This window comes from Cololabis saira, chromosome 6 (genome assembly GCF_033807715.1).
Source record: "Cololabis saira isolate AMF1-May2022 chromosome 6, fColSai1.1, whole genome shotgun sequence".
NCBI classification, from domain to species: domain Eukaryota; kingdom Metazoa; phylum Chordata; class Actinopteri; order Beloniformes; family Belonidae; genus Cololabis; species Cololabis saira.
The window spans coordinates 21,384,592-21,401,481 of record NC_084592.1 but is presented as its reverse complement, the minus strand read 5'-3'; the positions used below and the strand labels follow the sequence as shown (position 1 = coordinate 21,401,481).

Genomic DNA, 16,890 nt, shown 5'->3' with positions numbered 1-16,890 from the left:
TGTGTGTGTGTGTGTGTGTGTGTGTGTGTGTGTGTGTGTGTGTGTGTGTGTGTGTGTGTGTGTGTGTGTGTGTGTGTGTGTGTGTGTGTGTGTGTGTGTGTGTGTGTGTGTGTTTTAACGCTCATTTTAATCAATAATCGGGTAATGACAACACTACTCTACTCTCCACTGACTGACTGATTTCCTGCTGAAATGCACAGCGAAAAGTGGTGCATGTGCGGTAGCGACTCACATCGGGTAATGACAGTTTGTCCAAGTGGTGTTGCCGTATGTTGCTTTCCAAGATGGCCAATGATGTTGGACGCGACTGCGCATGTGTCACTCAAATCGGGTAGTGACTCACATCGGGTAATGACAGTTTGCTCCGTTAACATGTAAAGGAAGTCAAGAAAAGGAAGCTCAGCGCTGCAGAGAGAAACCTACACCGCCACCTAGGGGTTGGTGGTGTAATCACAGAGCGACACAGACAACAGAAATTCTTTTTATGCCGTCTGTGTTATACATCCCAACCATGCCATAGGTCCGCTATATAGGCGGCGTGCATAAATGATGCGTAGAACCATAAATCACACTTGCACAAGATTTCCATGCTTTTCCATACTACCAATTAAGTTCTGGAGGGCTTTTTTTAAACATTGTAAATCACAACTGCCGTCAAAGAAGACGGATATTAAATATGAAGCGTCTCTTACATTATATCCAGACCACGTACAGTCATCGCATTGCCTTTTAGCTTTTCCATAATTGACGTGGGTTCCCGGCTGAAGCGGGCCCTTCATGTGGGCGGCGCGTTTGCGTTGCCAGCCAGCTGGGATGTGAAGGATGTGGCCCTGCACTGGAGACCTCCTGTAAAGTCGCGGGTGTGTAGTGGACCTTGAGACTGTCTATTTTTACCTTTTTTTTTATTACTGGTGCTGCCTAATGAGAGGATAGATGGACATTAATAACGTTTCTCTATTTTTACCAACTGTGAGACCTGATGTGAATTAAACATCGACTTAAGTTGATGTCATGGCAGGTTAGTTGCTGGTTGAAGTTGACATTCTTCTTTTCTGACTGGTTTAGTGTTGTACACACATTTTGTGGGCTTTGGAAGTTTGCTGGTACTGAGGACTGATCCAATACTGGTGTCAAGTTTAATTCGATTTTTCTTTTACCAAACAAAAATCCGCCATGTTAGCTGTTTTGTAATAATAATAATGATGATAATAGGAACATGGAACCTAAGGTCGCTTTATAATGGTCATATATTATTCATTCACTCCTCATTCATACTTGGTGGTAAACTACACATGTAGCCACAGCTGGTCTGGGGCAGACTGACGAAAACATGGCAGCCAATCCGTGCCAACTGCCTCCCCGCTAATCCTTGGTTCATTGGACGACCCGCTCTATTAACTAAGCCACTGCTGCCCCAGGAGGGCTACAGGAGGCTCCCTCCTGTATGTATTGTCACTTTGAGATTGGTTCAGTCTGGGAATGGGATGGGTACCAGACCCGTTTCAGGACAATTTTTGCAGTGAAACAGTATGGGCTATGGGCTAGGAATACTAATATTGATTACCGGTAGTTAAAAGAAAATCATTCCTGCACGTGACGATAATGGGATGTAACTGTCATCACATGCTTCATGTCCTGAGAGATTTCTTTTTTATTTAGCAGTAGACACATTTTAAGTGTCATGTCACATGTTCAGAACCCCTTTTCCAATAAAAGTAGTTGAGTTTGACAACTGTAGAAGAAATTTCTGATTCTTCAGTCAGATTTTGTTAAATAATTTGTAGCATGGCAAATACAACTTTTCCATCCCGGTCGGTCACTTATCTCTTCCTTGTAAAAAGCATTCAGATCCAAAATTCAACACAAACTATCACAGATTGGATCACTGCTAAATTTGAAAACCTGAGGTTAGTCTGGCAGGAAGGCCGTGACACCGATATGACGGATCCCGGGTGGAAAAAACCCCTCGATCAACTTCTGGGGTTGTTTAGACTGAAGCTACCATGAAACTGTGAAAACAACTAAAACTTTTTATGCTGGGTGTTTGTTGTTGGCTCAGAGACTCCAACTGGAAACCAAAATTCCCAACAATCTCGCAGAAGTGCTAGGAAATGACGCATGCTTATTTGGAGACGATTACATTATCACTCAAGGGAGATTTGAATGAATCCCATAAGGTATCGCAACATGTTATTGATTACCGAAAACAGGGAAAAATAAATGAATCCACCACACCCACAATGGTTTGTCCATGTTTCTGCATTTAGCACCTGCTTTTTAATCTTTTTTTTTTTTACTTTTTTTTCACTCTTCAAATTTTTCACAGCACGTACAAAACAAATGGACATAACAAGTGCATCATGACTTTATAGTACTTAAAAAAACAACCAAATAGAATAATACAATTTTTTTAATTGTTAATGAAAACAGAATGCAGTGACAACATGTTAACCCCATATTTGATTTAAAAAAGGCCAAATGAAATTATAAAATGTTGCACAACCTTTTAAAACGTCTGTTTTATTGCTCCATTTCAACTTTTTATAAATATTTTACTCGATTAAAATTCAATGTGAGCATATTCCGTTTAAAAGCTTGCAAGACACTATCCTTGTAGCATTTTTGATTAAATTATAGATTATGTGATTAGCAAATTACTTATGCTCCCAATCCCCCCCCTCCCTCCGTCAAATTGGTATTGACACACAGTATTGGATCATGTCATCCCCGCTCCGGTTAATCCGTGTAATATTTTGACTCGAGGCTGTTCTGTGGTATTTGAATGTCTGACAATGTCAATTATTACTGTTTTTTTAAATATCTATTTGTTCTTAAACTTCTGTGAAGCACTTTGGTCAACCTTGGTTGTTTTAAATGTGCTATACAAATAAAGATTGATTGAGGGAGTTACTCATTGGTCAAATTTAGGTGTGTGTGTATGTGACACTTCATCAGGTGTAGGTGACAAGCTGCCCAACCCTCAACGGCACCCCATCAGTAACACGGCCGCACGGATGGTGTGCTCGTAGATGTGGGGGTAACCTGACCCCGGCGAGCTGAGAGGCTGTCACAGCTCATTAGCGCTGGGATGAAATGAACAGGCTGGTAGAAGTGGCTCTTTGCTTTAGTTGGAGGCTCACCAGGCAGGAAGCCCACAGCTCGGTGCACCCACGGCAACTCTGCAAACCACCCAGGCACCCAGGCCAGCAGCCCTTACACCCAAACAAAATAAAGCAGAAGTCTGCATCCAATTTCACACTGTTGCCCCCACTGTGTTCCAGGTTTCTACTGTCTGCGAAGATGAAATAAGCTCATCTCTTCTTAGTTTTATGCAACTTAAGTGAGTGTCTGAAGAAGTGCTGAAATGTGTTTAAAATGTTAAGGGATGGAAAGGTGGTGCAAAATTTAGTCATTTTGGTGAGCAGCCAGTTTGAGTTAATAGAGCCCCTCTGAGTCGCAGCTCCCTGCAGTCGGCACAGCAGCGACGGCTTGGCCGGCGGCCGCTGCTGAATACTAATTTGATTTCCCATTCGATTTTTGTAGAGACTCCTGCGAGGGACAGAACCAACCTTTCTCTACTTAATACGTCCTAACTCCTAACTTTTATTTGAGTCATTTTTGACCATAAAACCACCAAACCTCCGTCTAGTTTATATTCAAAATAGTTTTTCTTGGATTGGGATTAACTTTTACAGGTTTAGTTTATGTGAAAGAAATCGGTTCAGCCTTGTAAATGTCAAGTTAGGGGAAACAAAAGAGACGTATCGACAAACCGTGACAGGATGAAATAAAATCCTACTAACGCGTTTCCTTTTTACAGACGAACGTCGTTTGTTTAGTCCCGTCTCATTATAGCTGTTAGTGAAATGCAAAGATGTGTCAAAGCCGTGTCCCTGAGCCTCCGGAGCGCCTCATTGATTTTCCTCTTACAAATGCACCCTTTCAAGATGAAAATGGTTTCACAGATCAATGAACTTGGGATAATATAAAACACTGGAGTATAAAAAGATTACTTCAGAGCATCTCAAACGGTAATAAAGCCGTGTTAGATGCTCAGGACGGGGCTGCTTGGGGCAGGGCTTCTCGGTCTGCGGCTGTTGGTCTGGGGCCGTCCGGTCTGGGGCCGTCCGGTCTGGGACTGTCCGGTCTAGGGCCGTTCGGTCTGGGATAGTGCTGGGCGGTATACCGGTCCATACCGAATACCAGTGTTTATTTTTCTTATGATATGAATTTTTCATATACCGTAATACCGGTGAGTATGTACAGTAGCGCACACAACGTTGGGAACGCCGCGCTACGTTCCGCTGCGCCGCGCGCCAGACCGTAGGGCCGCTGGACAGTGTTTCCCCTACCACTGTATGGGCCTGGCGGGGTATATTATTATACATTATGTATAAAAAAAAAAAATCAATGATCATTTACATTTAGGAGCGGCTCTGCAGCGCTGTTCTGCAACGGGAGTCAACCTGCTTCGTTGCCTAGTAAAGCCTGAATTACGTAGGGTACGGCGTAGGGTACACGGTGACGTGCACCGTACGGCGGCTCGCTGCGTACCCTACGCCGTAGGATCTGCGTTGGTGTAAGGCGGACCATAAATCAGCCTTAACGATGCGAGTACCACTGCTGAGAGCGCGGGCATATTATTATACATTATGGGATGTATAGAGTTTGTAGCTAGCCAACTATGGCGCCGGTCAAAAAAAGAAAAAATATTGCGGGCGACAGACAACATGATATAAAGAAATCTTTCTGCCAGGTACGTGTGTTTGTGTTTGCATGTGACGCTGCAGGGAAGCATGAAGGAAAACACAGCCCGACGACACACCATGCGTCCGCGGGGTCCTAGCGCCAGGCACACGTCAGGTCATGCAAACCTGTATTTATACTAGTGTGGACATTAATGTTTTTCCACAATATTTCCTCCTCATGACAGTAAAATAGGCCATTCTAAGCCAATTTACTGCAGCAATTCCTTTCCAAATAATTAGAAAATGTGGTTAACACCCAGTTGTGCATGAAAAAAAAAATACCGTGATATACCGTGAAACCGATGTAATTTTGAAAAATACTGTGATATACATTTTTGGTCATACCGCCCAGCACTAGTCTGGGACTCTCCGGTCTGGGACTGTTCGGTCTAGGGCCGTCCGGTCTAGAGCCTTCCGGTCTGGGACTGTCCGGTCTGGGGCCGTCCGGACTGGTACTGTCCGGTCTGGGACTGTTCGGTCTGGGACTGTCCGGTCTGGGGCTGTCCGGTCTGGGGCTGTCCGGTCTGGGGCTTCCCGGTTTGCTTCATCTTTGTGTTACTAGCTCTTGGAAATGAGTCTGATCTCGGGGTATTCCTCATCCATCTTCCTCTCACACCCCCTCTGAGTTGTTCTGGAAAAAACCATGGGAGGAAAAGTGAAGGCTGAAGGTTGAACGCACATTGATGGATGATCCAGCCCTTCGCATGAGGAGGGGAAAAAGAAACCCCAAACTAAGCAACGCCCGCTTCTCTCCCCAATCTCACAGGAACTGAAACTTTTTTTTTTTTTTTACAAAACCACTTAATAATATATATATTTTTTTAAATCTGTCATCTGATTTGTTTATGCCCACTCTTCTTTGGTGCCACTCTTCCTGTAGGTGTTACAGTAAACTGCCGGTAGATTGCTTGAAGCCTTAAGTCTCATGAGGGTGGGGTGAATCATGCTCGTGCTGCGAAGGCCTACTTAGATAAGTGCAGAGGTGTTTGTACATGAAGCAGATGTTGATGGAGCAAAGCAGGAGAAAGGAAGGAGTTGCGCAACATTTTTAGTTTTTTGTATGACCGCGGGCTGTTTTTCAGTCTCCATAATATTCCCCAGCACAAAAACAGCATTACATTCATGTGAGAAACTCTCCGCTGATCATCATCAAGCAGGAATATGTTCTCCATCACAATCGGGTGAATTGAAAAGTACAATTCTGCCAATTCTTGCCCTCTCTCTCGATCGGCGCCGAACTCGATCATCTGCTCCTCAGACTGAAAGTGGGCTCTGGAAAACAGGCGCAGACGTTTCTCCTTTTCTGCAGCAGTGTCATGACCCGACATTGATTAAAGAGAAACATCTTTTCCCCAGACATGTTGTTCTATTACTAAAGGTTTTTTTCAACGGTTCTTCTCGTTAGTGTGTCTGCCGTGCAACAAGATCGAAAGGTAATGGAAAAAGATGAGGGAAAGATGTTTTGATCAGAAACTGTTTGAGTTGTGGCAGGTTTGACATTTAAATCCAGGACTTTTTTTTTTTCCTCCCTGTTGTCTTTCCAAAAAACCCATCACCAAATCCAGAGGCTCATTCTGCAGTTTAAATGATAAGGATCTGGATCAGGACCAAGACTTAGCAGACTCTTCCTCTGCACATCATCACATTCCGCCTGCTCATTTCTGCGTTGATGCGCTGACAGACGTGCACATGGCAGCAAGCGCACACATTTTGAGGAGATGCTTGGCAGGTGTTTCAGATGGAGCGACACGAACCAGCACTCTGCTCCACGTGCACAGCTCATCAGGGTCGCACCTGAAACTGAACCGGGCACTGATTGATCCACATGTCTCTGTTTTTATCACACGTGGGTAGCTCAGGCTGAGTTTACACATAGCCGGGTATTTACAAAAACGGACATTTCCCCCTCTACATTTTGAAAAATACCATCATTTACATCAGATCGTTTTCAAAATCTCTTAATTTACACAAATCCGCATAAATATGCTGTTAATGGGAGCTATGAGCATGCCAAACCTAAAGGCGGCAGTGTAACGAGAACCATAAAGTCATGCTAGCCGATCGGAATCCTGGAAAAAAACATCAACAAATGACACGAGTAACTACAGTGGCCAAACAAATTGTAAACACAGGCCGGACACATGGCGCTGGTGACGTTTCTGTTGCATAATGTGACGTTCTGAAGCATAAATGTCCGTTTCCCTCTGTTTACAAGCAAGCGTGAAGACAGAGTTTTTGCAAATCTCCACTTTGCCCAGAGTTTTCAGAAATTATTATTTTTGGTGACTTTGAGCTTAGTTTTTTGTGTAAACGAGCAGCCGAAATGCATGAAAAAGACACAATTTTTGTTACGTGTAAACGGGGCCTCAGAGCCAGGCAGGATGGATCCTATTCAGGGAGCCTCCCCTGTACCCCCTCCCATGGACGTTTTCTGAAAAGTAATGTGCTGATTCCTGTTTTCGATCACACTTCTGTAATCAACTACCAACAGTAACACAATGGGGAAGATAGCGGCTGGCTTTGTGCTCTAATAGCTTTATATGTAGTCTCTTAGCCTCAATTAGCCTCGTAGCCTTGTGCTCTTTTTAAGTGTGGATTAAGGGTTATTTTTACAGTGCCGCTTGTACAAATGGCCTACTGATGTTTCCGTGCTCACAGTGAACAATATCCACATTAAATATACCTTTACCAACCCGTGTCACGGTGAATTTACCGACTTGATTAGCAAACCACGCATTTTGACTTTGGTCTTCTTTCTAACTCTTTTTCTGTTTTTTTTTTTTTTTGTTTTTTTAAATTGTTCACATATACACTGAAAAAATGTAAAAGAAAGAAAAAGACAAAGCTTTTAGTCTTGTTGTTTTCAGTCTCATCACTCTAAAGGTTTTCGACTGTATGCATGTAAACAATTCACTTAAAAAATACTTTATTAATCCCTGAGGGAAGATTAATGACAAAAATCATCTGATAAGGGAAATACTGTACAATAAATACATTTTCAGGAACCAAAAAGATTTAGCACCTCAGTGTTTTTTTTTAAATGAATGAATCAGCATCCAGACATTTATAAGCGGCCAGAATGATACGTTTTAGTCCAGAAACCTGTTATTACGTATTAGGACATTTTTGAACCCCAGAAGTATTTACTGATGCTCCAAATTGGTTCCTCAGTCCTAAATTCGATCTGTTTGTGTGCGTTTGCTGGAGAAACATTACCATAATGAGTGGGAATAATATGTGATGCTACTGGAGACAGTGAAACGATCAGTTGGTCTTTCACCAGGAAAAGTCTGAAGAAGCGTGCGTCTTACCAGTTATGGTTGGTTGTTATTTTAAGATACCCATCCCTCTGCTGTTTGGCTCATAATTATAGTTTATTTTGCATGTCCAGTTAACTCCGAACTTCTCATCTCTTTCAGAACTCGATGAATCTTCCCCCAGACAAGGCCAGGCTGTTGCGGCAGTATGACAACGAGAAGAAGTGGGAACTAATCTGTGATCAGGTGGGCTTAATTTTTCATTACCATGCATCTGCTGAACATCTCACATTGTTCAACTCACATGATTATTATTTTTTTTGCTACAAAAATAATGTAAGTATTTACTGGATATGTATTTCTGGGAACGGTCCTTCCCGCTGGATTGCAGACACACCTCATGTTATAGTCGCGTTGTTCTGCCCTAACCCTGCGAGTCTCCCTCCATCCTGACCCGTCTCCCTAGTAGTAGCAGTTAAAGGGGACCTATTATTAAAAACATGTTTTTTCTTGCTTTAACATATATAAAGTGGTCTCCCCTCAGCCTGCCAACTCAGAGAAGGAGGAAAGCAACCAAATTCTGCAGTGTCTGTACAGCCGCCCGGATGATCCATCCAGTGTGATGTGACTTCTATGAGCCGTTCAGATTCTTCTCCCGTCGTTACGTAACGATGGGAGCGATTTACATAAGTTGGCCTCCGATGCGTGAAACCACGCCCACAACTAACTCCGCCGACCGGAGCTTCCGCCATTTTTTCGTAGCGGTGTATCGCGTCATTCAGGCAGCCAATCAGCACAGTGCCTCATTATCATAGCCTCCCCGCCCACTCAGAATCCTGCATAGATAATGAGGTTAGAGAATGGGAAGATAAAGACTTTGGCTCAGAGGCTGAATTTCTAATTTATTTAGCAAAAACAATCAAAAGCTTGTTTTTAAGACATTCAAGGCCTGTTTAAAATAGGTATTAGATGCTATAATAGGTCCCCTTTAAAGAAACCAACCCGGGCCTGTTGCTGGCGTCAGTGCCTCCACCCTGACCCGTCTCCCTCCACCCTGACTCGTCTCCCTCCATCCTGACCAGTCTCCCTCCACCCTGACCAGTCTCCCTCCACCCTGACCCGTCTCCCTCCACCCTGACCCGTCTCCCTCCACCCTGACCAGTCTCCCTCCACCCTGACCAGTCTCCCTCCATCTTGACCAGTCTCCCTGACTCCTGTCCAGTGGGTTAAGTGGCAAAGTCGGGAGCACGCATCAGTTAAGGCTGAATTATGCTTCTGCGTCAAAATGGCGCTGTGCCTACGGCGTGTGGTTTGGATCGACGCAGAGGACACGCCGTCACCTGCGCCGTCACCGACGTGCACCTCCCGAAAATTGTAACTACGCGTCGAGGAGACGCAGACCACACGCAGACCGAGAGGGCTGTGATTGGTTCACTTGGAAGCAACGCATTTCCGGTTTACGGTTTGAATCAGTAGTGAACTTTCAGCGCTCTTTTCTTCGTTTATGTGTGATTTTTTTTGTTTTTGTTTTTTGCACAATAGTTGTCCTTATTTCTTTGATTTACTGTGACCGGAAAAAGTTGGATAAACCATTCAGAAAAAGATTGCTAACTAGTGGCCGCGGGGGGTACTGCACCGCGACCAAATGGAGAGACGGAGAAGTCCGAAGGGTTCAGCACGGCGTCACGGCTGCGGCGTGTGCTCTGCATTGGTGTGACGCAGAAGCATATTTCAGCCTTTAGCCAGTTAAAGAAACCAACCAGAGCCTGTTGCTGGTGTCAGTGCTGCGTGTAGGAAATGACAGAGGCTGCATGTTGTGCAGCGAGCAGCGGTCCAAGAGATCCACTCAGCCCACAACCTCGACATTTGGAGACTTTCAGAGCTTTTCTGCCTCTTTGAGCAGCGGAGAAAGGCGAAGACTAGATCAAGACCACCACCTACTCAAGCTGTATTGACGGCTACTGACCCTGAATGGGAACTGTGCCAAAGGGAGCCTGTCGGGCTGCTGCCCAGCGGTCGGATATCATCCCAACCGTCAGAGTGAAACTGCTGAAAATAGCTGGTTCCTTTTTCAGCGTAACAGAAGCAGCTTTCAGATAATTTCCCTGTAATTTAACTCCTCAGCTTCCCGATATTCATCCGCCTTTAACCTGAGGAAGTACAGTTTCTCATCTCACCTTTTACTTGTTTTTCTGCATCTTCCTCAACAACCAATGACCGAATCTGAAGTCTCTCAGAACTTTTATACCTCCTTTTGTTTTGCTTGTTCCTCCTCATAACAAGCGTTATACCCATGACAGAGCAAGGCAGCTCTGGGAGTAGCATACTATCTGTGTCATAGCTACAGCGATTCTCCCTTAATGTAACTATGGCAACAGAGATGGAGAGTATGCAGGTACGTCCCCTCTGAAAACCACATGCCACCAGAGGTTGGACTATTAAACATTAATTCCTGCGATTATTACGATTTCTAAAACGTTGGCAGTGCTCTTGATGTGCAGACGAGTTTAAAGAATCTAAACTCCAAAGAAAGAGACAGGAAATCCAAATCCTTCCACTATGATGTCTTTCCAGCTTACATTTATTAATTTACTGTAGATCTGTCATTTTGATCTGCTTGGAACAGATTTTTCTCATCCTCAGATGAATTTAAACAAAAGAAACTAGAATAATTCTTTTGTTTTATTTAGTCTCCTGAAATCCAGATGTGTTCTTTTATAATTTAGTTTGCGTCTTTCTATATTCGTGACCTATTTGGAGTCCTCACATTTGTTTGAACACAACAGGAAGTATCCAGCACCTGAGAATGAATGCGTGATTTTGGAGGCTGACATGAGATTTTTAAGCAGTGAAGGATACCGGGTAGTGACAGATCACTGCTGTTGGCGGAGAGGTATGCATGTTATTGACGTGATGTCATCGATTTCATCTCGGTATTGACGCACAGTAGGCGGGCATCTTCATTTGTTTTTGTTTTTTTTTACAGAATGTATTCTACAACAGTTGGTAGGTACAGTTTGTTTGCGTAGAGTCATGTGAAGCCGCGCTTTCTGGACATGCATGAGTTGAACCAAGTGTGTAAAGTTGCGTTAAGCACGTCATGCCCCAAGCCGCCACATCAAGCAGGTAGATTCTTTTCCTAATTCTTTTCCTCTTGAATACAAAGGTTAGTCCGGTTCCTCTGGATTTGGTAGACGGTACCAGCTGGCCCAGAACAAACTGCCTCTGGATAGGTGTCCAACCTGTCAGAAGCAATAAAGCGTGGGACGAGGGCAGAGCGACACCCAGACTAGTATCAATAACGGACATCTAAAATGAAGTTAGGTGGAGGAGGAGCAGCGGTGACGGCCTGTTGATGGATTTGCTGTAAAAACTTGTTGACCCAAGGCATCACTAGCAAAGCTGCAGCCATCTCTGTTGTTTTTGAAGAGTGGCTCTCTCAACACTCCAGTATGCATGGTCACAGAAGTCCTGCCTTGCTTTGATTGGTTCGGTATGTTCTGTACCAGTGGAAATAGGTGTGAATGGGAGGGGCACCAGACATATTTCAGCCCCCACTGGCCTCACTGGATTGGTGAAGTGGTGCTTCCTAAAGCAGCAGCTGAAGTTAACTGATAGTTAACTATATTTTGTTAGTTAGTTAATTACCATTCTCACCATTTTTTTCCCTCTTTATTTCTAAACTCTAAGCCATGTTTTAGTTTAGATTTTGTGATTTTGGTGCCTTTGAATACCAACTTTTTGCATCAAATCTGACAAAAAAATGTTTAAAACAATTTTTTTTTTAAAATATATTCCCCGATTTGAACCCAGGATCTTCTTGCTGTGAGACGGCTGCGCCACCGTGCCCCTATTGTTTTTTTTTTTTAAGGGTGTAAACACCGATATTTAAAAAAAAAAAACGGTTTGTAGAGATGTAATTGGTCAGCTATTGAAAAACTAAGATCCCTCAAAATGAACAGTTTGGAAAATTAAACATCAGAGGCGAATTGTGGAAAATGACAGAAAAATTGGTGTAAATGGTAGAAATATGAATGAAATAGAAATATAGTCCCATCCAGCTGTTTCCATCAAGGTGAACGAGGACCATAAAATGTAAAATGATTCGGCTTAGTTCAGAACTCAGGACTGGGGGATTATGTAATAGTTGCAGGATTTCTGACCATCAGTTTAATTTCTTGCAACATGTTAAAAATGGAGATGAACTTTTTATTTGAAGTGTGACGCAACGGTTTATCTTGATAACTCGTGAACTTCAGAATACGGTGAGACAACAACTACTGCAGATGATGGTAAAGTCTGACTGAATGCCTTGTTTTGCGACATGCTGCAACCTGTAACCTGAACAGTCTCATTTCAAGGCCGTGTTTGCAAACAAGAACTAAAAGATTGGCATATTGGGCCTTGAAGAATGTGTCTTATACATGTCCAAAATTGTAAAAAAAAAAAGAAAAGGAAAAAAAGAAGATGTCTCATACAATGAAACGCTGTGGTTCCTAAGTGGATTAATTCACGCTGCTGTGCTGTGGTTCTGAGCCAGATCCAAATGCAGTTTCCCACTCAACACACTGATCCAAATCCTGCACTAATCTCTTGTATTTATATCCAGAGCGTAAGGATGTGACCTAAAACCTGTTGCTGGTTGAACTTGGGTTACGTTTTGTACGTACACAACCACACAGGTGACAATATGGCAGAAGTCTTTTTGTAATTGAGTGTGTCTCCCTTAAAAAAAAATAAATAAATAAACATATTTTTAAAGTTGTTTTTTATACAGAATGGAAAAAGCGGAATCACATGAAGGTTTTCCCAGCTGAAGCAAGTTCTGAATATGAAATTGATCATTTTCTTTAAACTGAACATATTCTAAGATTATTATCATTAAAAGAGGATGATTGTGCGCAAAAAGCGTGTCAACCTGTTGAGATTTGGCATTAACGCTCTCTGGGGACATGCAAGATTCCCATTCTTGTTTCTCATGATACCATGTTCGGTCATGTGACTTGACATCAGGTATAAAGCTTTGGAGCTGCCATTTTCAATGTAATCGTCATTCCTATAACTACAACATTTTCCTGTTTCATTCTTGTCTCTCTCTCTTCAGATTTCCTGTCCTCACCATTGTTTTTCTTTATTATTATTCTTCTTTTGACAGGAGCGATTCCAAGTGAAAAACCCGCCGCACACATACCTCCAGAAGCTGAGGAGTTATCTGGACCCAGCAGTCACCAGAAAGGTGAGCGCCTCATCTAACCCGCCATCCTGTTCCACAGGCCCGGCTTCTCCAGTGTGGCTGCTTTTCCTTCCGCTCTGAGCTTCGGTCTCTTGTCCAGGATGTGCCCACAGCTGAGGAAAAGATTGCATGCAGTGTTTTTAGGGGAGATGGCTCAGGAACTTTAGTCTGCATAGGGACTTGCGCCCAGATTGGAGAAATCTTGGCCAATCTAGTAGTGGTGGTCTGCAGCAGAGAGAGCAACCGAGTGTAGAAACTGAGTTATTTGAAGGAAGATTACTGCAAACGTATTGCTCCATTGACAAAAAAAAGAAACAAAAGAAAAGACTTTTGTCATCTTAGCAGCCAATTCTGGCTGTTTTTCTTGTCTGTGGGGAAAGGAGCAGAGCAGGGGAGGAGGAGCTAGATGAAGACGGGTATCAGCCAGCACCCACGCTCTGCCAAAATTATGTCTTGTTGGCCTCGATGTGCAGGCTGCGGGGGAATGCTGGGAGACCGGCCCCTGTGATAAACAAATTAACCAACAAACTCTGGCAGAATAACAACAAAATCGCTGAATAATTCAATTTGCAACCGACTGGACTTAAAGTTTGAAACCACAGCGAGCCAGACGGAGCAGCAAAAATAAATTCAAGTGATAGTGAAAGTGACGAAAAGGAGAACAGCACTTTCATTATTATGCAAAAGAAAAAAAGAAAATGCAGTGCGTTACATGTTCTGTGACCTGAATAACTGTGCAACCAACGTTATCGGTTCATTATAGGTTTGGGGAGATATGAATAAGAGCAGTCTCTCAGGAGTAAATACTGGCTGGGGGGTGGAGGGTGGTGTTAGCAGGGTTATCACTGTTTAATGTGTCTCTGTCCACTGTCCTAACCTTGGTAGGGTTGGGAATTTAATCACTGAATCTGAGCAGCAAAACACCGTGTTTTTTATCCTCAGAAGTCCTCTAGCCTATTTTGAACTTTTATGCCATCAGGTTTCCATGTTAAATAAAACCCTGTCCTCATGACACTTTGGTTGCATATTTTCAACTTGTTTTTACTTTGAAGGCCGTCAAACCGTCTTTGATCGTGTTGGATTTATTTAACTAACTGGATTTATTTAACTACGGTAACTTGATGTTTTGCTGCACTAAATTACTGGATGTGTTTTTTTTTTGTATTTTACCTCACCGGAGTGCCGTATGTTTTAAATAGTGGCAGGAGAAGCAGCAGTTCGTAAAGGAACTAAAACAAGCGTGTTTTTTCTTTGGGTTTCTAGATTCAACAGATCTCAGTTTGCATATCTCTGAGAGTAAAGAAAACCGAGGCACCAGCCAGAAGCGTATTTAATATTTAACTGAGTTTATTAAGATTTATACTCTTTATTTTTAAGCTTTTTGAACAAAATTACAGTAACTTAAAAATGCAGTATGAAAATGAGTGCTTACCATGTGACTTTGACGACACTGCAAAAGCTAGAATATCAAGTAGGAGAAGAAGATGAACAACAAAAAAGGAACCGGAAGAACGCAAAAGTGCGCCACCTGGCATCGCGGAGTTGAACGCACCTCGTTCAATAATCGATTGTCTTCTCGCGCATGAATCTTGGATTTCTCGGAAACTCCAGTTTAATCCTTAGCTAGATTGTTGCCAATACCTTGATTTAGATGCATGTAACCACACTGACTGTTTCCCAGCCCTGGTCCTCGAGCACCGTGTCCTGCATGTTTGAGACGTTTCTCTGCTTCAACACACCCTGATAGACACGACTGTCATTCACAGACCTTTGCAGACCTTGATGACAAGCTAATGACTATTAATTGGACTTGAGTGTGTTGAAACAGGGAAACATCTAAAACATACAGGACAGCGATACTCCCAACATTGGTTGAGAGGTTACAATAGAGCTGCTGGATTTATTATCAAAAATCATGATCACAATTATCGAGGTCAACAATAAAATCTGTTATTTTAAAGAATTATCGACAGGCCTATGAAGCTCTTGAAATAAAAATGTAAAAATTTCCACTAAACTTAAATTATGAGATGTGGCAAAATATTATTTTGTCGTTATATCGGGGAAATATTGTTGACAGAAGACAACCTTTTTAGCATACTTAAATGTTTTTATAAACAACTACAAACTGCTTGAAAATTGAGCTAGCTTAAAAGTTTTCAAAACATTTTTTAGGTGAATATAGTTACAGTTGTTTTCCCCTTAAAATGAGGATACTTACCGGTAATCTTCTTGGTCCCCCAATTTCTGACAATGGGGAAGATCGTCTGAAAGCTAAAGGAGTGGATGTGGATTAGCTTTACAAATATTTGTTTTAAAAAAACATCCTAATTTTGCATCCTACAAAATACCGAAACACACATGTTTGAATTCAAAGGTTTCAATGAAAAGATATGTTCAATAACAGAAGTAGCAGATAAGTGGTTAAAATACTGACAGTTTTGTTTTGTGAATGAGTCAGCAATAATTCAAAACATAGGATTTAAGATTTTTTTATTTTTTCCATTTCTCAGCAACCATATTTTGAACATGCCATGCGTTGATAAAGAGCTAGTTTAGTCCACCCAGACTTGGTTATCATCCGTCTGACGCCTAATGTAATATCTGAGACGTTACACATACAGGAGATCTGATAAAGACGGGAAACGAGTGGCTGATGGACGGTAAGAGCGTAGACACAACAACGTAGCAACGGAGAAGCTCTTTGTGCTGGTCCTGCATGCAGGCCTGAAAGTCTTGTTGGTTTAATTGCAACCCTTTTATCATTTCTGTAGCTTTAGATTAGCTTATCATAACACTGGCTAAACTAAGCTGGTTTAGCTGGATAGAAACTGTATTATTTATCCTCTGGGCCTCTTTCTAAAGGCTGAAAAACAACAACAAAATAAATCTGCCAACTAGATCGGTAATTAATCTTAATGTTCAGGCCTTCAGGCTCCAATACAGATATTTCAGTTTGCTTCTTTTTTTTCCCTAAGCATCAAGATTTATTTGAGCTCAGTATGAAGGATGTTAACCAGCCAGGCCTGTTTTTAAGGTTAAAGAAATGATAATAATTTAAAAAAAGCTTTGTAATGCACTTCTAATGGTAACCTGAGCTTTTAAGGTCTAAATTTTCCCCCTTTTTTACAGAAGAAACAAAAAAAGGAAGCGTTTCTTGTACATTTCTTGGTTTAATTCTGACCAAAGTGAATAATAGTATTTTCCTTTATGCTCGATGTTCCTTGTTGGCACTGGTATTAAGTTTTCGTGAACTGGAACTGATCCCAGTGAGACGGTCTGCCCGCTGAACGGTCAATACGGTCATATTTATTTTCCCCTCGTACTCTGAATGAGACTTAAAGTCTGATTCATACCTTCCCATTTACATCCAAACTTGTGTTTATTTTCATAGACATGTTTTTTTCTTGTGAAATCAGTGTTGTGCCTTTTCTCTGCTTTGATTGAGAACTCGAAGGACACAGAGACCCGGGAATAAAATAAATTGGTGGAGTTACAAGGGCAATGGAGAGGGAGGGAAGGAGGGATACTGAAGGATAAAGAGTGAGTTAAGGGGAGGGAGAAAGAGATGGACAGAGAACGACGGAGAGACAAAAAAGAGGCACAAGAGAGCACCGAGGAAAAGAGAGTTATGGGCTCTTTTTCTACATTC

General features: G+C 42.4%; 1 protein-coding gene across 14 annotated transcripts in view; it reads left to right on the top strand.

Annotated features, from left to right (window-relative positions):
- The window catches only part of fmnl2a (formin-like 2a), a 62,934-nt gene that overhangs the window by 9,888 nt on the left and 36,156 nt on the right, over positions 1-16,890 (top strand). For 13 of the 14 annotated variants that reach the window (XM_061723637.1, XM_061723635.1, XM_061723632.1 and 10 more), the window contains exons 2-3: positions 8,168-8,251; positions 13,161-13,241. In XM_061723637.1, coding sequence (XP_061579621.1) covers positions 8,168-8,251; positions 13,161-13,241 — 165 coding nt within the window. Of the gene's footprint in view, positions 1-8,167; positions 8,252-13,160; positions 13,242-16,890 lie in introns of those variants that run through there. The other variant, XM_061723641.1, reaches the window with a different exon arrangement.